Source organism: Colossoma macropomum, unplaced genomic scaffold (assembly GCF_904425465.1).
Source record: "Colossoma macropomum unplaced genomic scaffold, Colossoma_macropomum, whole genome shotgun sequence".
Lineage (NCBI taxonomy): Eukaryota > Metazoa > Chordata > Actinopteri > Characiformes > Serrasalmidae > Colossoma > Colossoma macropomum.
This window is the reverse complement of record NW_023494810.1, coordinates 35,210,570-35,216,569: the sequence shown is the minus strand read 5'-3', so window position 1 is coordinate 35,216,569 and position 6,000 is coordinate 35,210,570. Positions and strand designations below refer to the sequence as shown.

The following is a 6,000-nucleotide window of genomic DNA, read 5'->3' as shown; positions in this document are numbered from 1 at the left end:
TGTCCACACTTTGGTCAGGAAACTAATGGACTGTGTTTGATGTCTGTCAGTTGTAGCAAAGCTCCCCAACTCTTTATGTCTGCTGAACTCCTTCAACCCCAAACATTAAACAAAACTACTCAAAAGAAGCGACTTTGTGGCCAGGCTTTCATGTACGGCTTCCAAATGTCTTCCAGACGTTTTAGAGGCGGGGCTAAAGTCTTTTAAGTGATATGACATGAGCAGGAACACAAACTAACAGATTTGATTTCAGGTTGACTCTAATCCAGGGCTGCACGGCGCCGGTCCTGGAGAGTGATGTACCTGCTTAAAAACACACCTGATTGTGCTTGTCTGTTAATGGCCAGGTTTGGTGGGTGTGTTTGAGCAGAGAAGCCTCCAAGCTGTGCTGGACACTGACCCTCCAGGACTGGAGTTGTGCACCCCTCCTCTACACTGTCACACGGTTATGTTAATAACTTCATTACTGAATGGAAACATTAACCTTTCTCACTTGTTGCACTTCACAATAACTCTGTGAGTCGTTCACTTTTTGTGCTGAAGTGTTACAATTTTGACTCTTTTTACTTGTGAGAAATAAAATGTAACTTAATTTGACAGTGATGTCATCTTTGCCGCCTCACGAACTCCCTGTAATACCACCATGAACCTCTAGGGGCTCGCACACCTCTGCGATTCAAGATTCAAGAGTTTATTTTGACGCGCAGAGAAAAAGTTTCACTGTACAGTGAAATTCCTCCCCTGCACTGCCTCACATCACTGAACAAACACAACATAAAGGCCAAGTAGTGAGTGAAGAGAGCACACAAATAGAGGAAAGGTAGGCATAAGAGTGTGCAATATGAGTGCAAATGAAAATGCTGTGCAATAGCAGCTAAATGGAAACTCAAGTGTCCTCGGAAAGTAAACATGTATACGTATGTATAAGCAGTATTAAATAATATATATATTCCTGTCATACAGAAGTGATGATCTCCAGTGTATACAGGTACGTTTGTACAGCTGTGTACTGACTGTAGTGTTCTAGCTGGCGTGTTGTTGGAGAAAGGTAATGTGTGGGGGGGTGTGGGGGGGGAGTTCTGGGACCACCTCAGTGATCAGATGCTGATGTCAGTGGAGTATGAGGTAATCTGGTGGTGGGAGGGGGGGCATTGGGTGCGAGGTGTTCAGAGCCCTGATGGTCTGCACTGTTATTAATAAAGGTTCTGTTCAGGAACATTTTCATCATCAAGGTACAAACAGTGTAAATGTTCCCTCAAAGCTCCAACAGTGGTTTTAAGGTCTGATTGTGAACCTTAAATAAGTGTTTCCAGGTGAAAAGTTCATATTTGTACCTTTTCATAACCGAATGTTTTAAACAGAACAGTAAAATAAAAGCCTGGAGACGAGACGGGGTGTGTGGAGTCAGTACAGCTTAGAACATATCATTTCAGTGGATTATGGTTCAGTTATGTTCCCTGACTAAAGGTACTGAGATGGAGCCTTGAGGGTTCCACCCCAGTGACCAGAGGAGCACTGACCCAGAGACAGTTTAGTACCTTTATTTCTGACAGTGTATCTGCTGCCTCGATAGCAGGCAAGTCTTTCAGTTCAGATTTGAGTTTTTGCTGAACTATCACTTTAAGCAACTGTTAGCGCCGGTATGTATGGCCAGTCCAGTCCACGCTGCAGAAACGGCCAGCAGGACTCAGTGATGATTAGCCTGACAGGTTCCTCAGTAAGGTGACACCAGGGGTCATTAACTCGCTGACCTATCAGAGCAGAGCTTTAGCAGTTTAGCAGCAATCAGAGTGATATAAACTAAAAAACAGCGCTCAGACGCTCTTCGGTCCTGACCAGCTTTACGGCCAGCAGACTTCTGACCACATTCTCCGCTCCTCCCCCTCACTGACTGACATGCATTGTCTATATTTGTTCTCTGAGAATGACAGCTGCTCTACTGACCAACACCAGGAGAGAGAGAGAGAGAGAGAGAGAGAGAGAGGGAGAGAGAGAGAGAGAGAGAGAGGAGAGAGAGGAGAGAGAGAGAGAGAGAGAGAGAGGAGAGAGAGAGAGAGAGAGAGAGAGAGAGAGAGAGAGGGAGTACAGACTGGTGGAGACCAGTTGTGAAGATTGAGGTGGAGAGAGAAGTTCATACAGGAGCAGACAGAGTGGAATAACTGCCCAAAATCTGGTGAGTGTGTGTTACAGCATGTGTGTTATAGTAGGTGTTATGGAGGGTGTTATAGTGTGTGTTATAGCAGGAGTGTTATAGCGGGGTTAGCGTGTATGTTATAACAGTGTTAGTGAGTGTGTGAAAACTAGGTTAGCAGATGTGTTATTACGTGCGTTATAGTGTGTGTTATAACAAAGAGTGTTATAGCGTATGTTATGGTGTGTTCTAGCAGTTGAATCATAGCTTGTGTGTTAGAGCAGGAGTGTTATAGTAGCTGTTATGGAGGGTGTTATAGTGTGTGTTACAGCGGGAGTGTTATAGTAAGTGTGTTCCAGCCTGTGTTTCAGCGGTGTTATAGCGTGTTTTAGCACATGTTACAGTAGGTGTTATGATGTGTGTTATACAGGGTGCATTACAGTGAGAGTGTTAAAGCGTGTGTTACAGCCTGTGCTTCAGTGGTGTTATAGCAGTTGTTGTAGCGTGTTTGTTATAAAGTGTGTGTTATAGCTGGTTTTGTAGCATTTGCTATAGCGCATGGTTACAGCATGTGTTATAGTAGAAGGTTCATAACAGGTGTGTTGCAGCAGGTGTGAGATAGAATGTGTTATATGGTGTATTACAGCAGAAGTGTTATAGTGGGTGTGTTATATACATCAGGTGTTATAACATGTGTTATAGTGTGTTATAGTGTATGAGTTGTAGCATGTGTGTTATATTTTGTTACAGTGTGTTATAGTGTGTTATAGCGTGTGAGTTATAGTGTGTGTTATAGTGTGTTATAGCATAAAGTTATAGTGTGTTATAGTGTACGAGTTGTAGCGTGTGTTATATTTTGTTACAGTGTGTTATAGTGTGTTATACTGTGTGAGTTGTAGCATGTGTTATATTTTGTTACAGTGTGTTATAGTGTGAGTTATTGTGTGTATTATAGTGTGTTATAGTGTGAGTTATTGTGTGTATTATAGTGTGTTATAGTGTGTCACAGAGTGTGTTGTAGTGTATTATAGCATGTGTTATAGCATGTTAGTTATAGCATGTGTGTGTTCTAGGTGAGATGGAGGGTGGCGGCGAGGTTCCGATGAGCTCCTACATCATGGATGAGGAGACGCTGAAGAGGAAGCAGAGGGAGAAGCTGAAGAAGCTCCAGGCGACCGGGGGGAACCCACGGCCCGCCCGCTCCCTCCTCTTCCTCACGCTGAAGAACCCTTTCCGCAAAGCCTGCATCAGCATCGTGGAGTGGAAGTATCCTTCACACAGACCATCACACCTCTTACAGCAGGTTCCTCACACAGGAGTGAGACACCTTCCTCTGAGCTCAGAGCAGGAACGTCTCAGCACTGAAAGAGAGAGATACAGAGAGAGAGTCAGAGAGGGAGAGAGAAGGGGGGGGTGGAGGTTGAGGTGTCAGTAATTCAGCTCTATAGCACTGCACTAAACAGGAGATCACTGAATGACAGTGTTTACTGTAGAGTTTTAAAACTGTTACTGTCTAATTACACTCTTAAAAGTGAAGGTTCTAAAACGGGTTCTCCTGAGATTTGGGAACCTTTTTAAAGTATAAAGAATTTCAAATAATGTAAAGGTTCTACATCAAAGGAGTTTTTGCTATAGAACCAAGCCAAGCATTAGAAGAGTACACTCTTAAAATAATAATAATAATAATAATAATAATAGTATGTTATTGTTATATTACTACAATGCACATTTTCAAATGATTGTATTATTATTATTATTATTATTATTATTATTAGCTTTGTTCAGAACCTTCCACACATGTAGTGCAGCTCTAAGTGCTGAAGGGTTAAAGGGCCCGTAGTCGGAGGCGCTGTGGACACAAAGCTTGGCCCATTTGTTTTTCACAGGAGTGTACGCTGCACTTACATGACACAAACGTTTCACACCAGTTGTGAATTTGCAGTAGAAAACTGTTTTATTACCATGTCTTCAAGACTGATGTATGTAAATAAAGTCTGTTCTGATTGGCTGCCTCATTCAAAAGCAGACCAGGATGATAAACGTCTTTAGTATGGGCAGGTTAAACCGACTGTTTTTAATTCTTTGCAGTTTAGTTGCTCCTTTATATACTGGAACACCGAGACAGTTTACTTAGTACAACTCTTTTATCTCCAAAAACGCTACAAAAATGTGGTTTTCCATTATATGAGGCCTTTAAAAGACAAACATATACACACACATACACACACAGACACAGACACACACACAGACACACACACATACACATGCACACACACACACACACAGACACACACATATATATATATACATATCGTTGCTGTCAGAAGAAAACCTCATATCTTCATTTTTGTCATTTTTTCAGTTTTTGACATACCTCTGAAACACCTGTTGCCCTTTACATTATGAAGAATGGACCAAAAGAAACAGCCCAAAATGACTTGGTAAAAATTCTGGTTCCATTGACTTACATTAAAAGTAAAATAGGTTTTTCCTTTTCCTGTAAAGTTACCATTTTGGAGATACCAGGTTTTCTTCCGACAACAGCTATATATATATATATATATATATATATAGATGCATTTACATGTATATGCATTTACATATGTAAACACACATGTATAATAAGCACACTGATTTCAGTAAAACATTTTTTTTTATTTTTACAGCATTTTCATACTTTAACAGAGTTAAAAACATTAAAACACCTTCTCAACCCTGCTGTGTGTGTGTGTGTGTGTGTGTGTGTGTGCAGCTGTTGTGTTCTCTCACACACTAAAAACAGACACGCTAAGATCAGAGAATGTACACACACACACACAGACACACACACACACACACAGACACACACACACACACATACACACAGAACACTCCAGCAGAAACACACAGATTTACAGAAACACACACAAAAGGGTTTGCTCACCAAAAGGTCAAAGGTCACTAAAGGCCCTGATTGAGCCACTGTGTGTGTCACAGGTGTGTTAGAACACAGACAGTGCGTTTAACAGTTAGAGCATCATAAAAAACTGGAACCGATCAGTGTTCTCACCGTGTGTTTGAGCTGCTGCAGACACAGTTAAAGAGCTCGTATCTACATTAGCTGATGATTTTCCCCCCTGAGCTCCACTGATGACGTCTGTGTGGCTTTATGTTCCAAAAACACACAGAATTTATTTTTAAACAGGCTGATCTGTTACTGTGCCTTTAAGACTGATATATGTAAATGAGCTCTGTTCTTTAGTCTGAATGGGTGGAGCTAAACTGCCATAGGCTGAATGGGTGGAGCTAAACTGCTGTAGGCTGAATGGGTGGAGCTAAACTGCTGTAGGCTGAATGGGTGGGGCTAAACTGCTGCGGGCTGAATGGGTGGGGTGGAGCTAAACTGCCGTAGGCTTAATGGGTGGGGCTAAACTGCTGTAGCTGAATGAATGGAGCTAAACTGCTGTTTCTTGTGTCAATATAAAACAATTCATTCAAAACAGGTGGTTTGTGCAGCTTTGTCTCCAAGAAGCTGAGAAAATTCAGCTTGTATTGAGTTGAATTTAGTTTTTTAATCCTCTCTGATGTTTAAATTTTTTCTGCTTGAGTTTAAGATCCAAAAAGACACATTTTAAAATAAGTAGAAGAAACACTGGGATCTACTTTCAGACACGTAACATGCAGTTAAAAGATCTTCCGAAGAACCGAAAGCTTTAGCAAGTTAGAGAGAGTCTGTTGTGGTGTTGTTTTATTCTCCTTGACCGCTCCCTTCAGGCCGTTCGAGATTATAATCCTGCTGACCATCTTCGCTAACTGTGTAGCTCTGGCGGTGTTCATGCCGATGCCTGAGGAGGACACCAACAACACCAACAGCAACCTGGTGAGCACAC

At 41.8% G+C, this 6,000-nt stretch overlaps 1 protein-coding gene across 1 annotated transcript in view; it reads left to right on the top strand.

Annotated features, from left to right (window-relative positions):
• Positions 1 to 2,036: 2,036 nt before the first annotated feature.
• cacna1sa (calcium channel, voltage-dependent, L type, alpha 1S subunit, a) overlaps positions 2,037 to 6,000 on the top strand; it is a 44,847-nt gene continuing 40,883 nt past the window's right edge. The window contains exons 1-3 of the mRNA XM_036559049.1: positions 2,037 to 2,173; positions 3,205 to 3,397; positions 5,885 to 5,990. Of these exons, the coding sequence (XP_036414942.1) occupies positions 3,210 to 3,397; positions 5,885 to 5,990 (294 nt within the window). The 5' untranslated portion in view covers positions 2,037 to 2,173; positions 3,205 to 3,209. The remainder of the gene's footprint in view (positions 2,174 to 3,204; positions 3,398 to 5,884; positions 5,991 to 6,000) is intronic.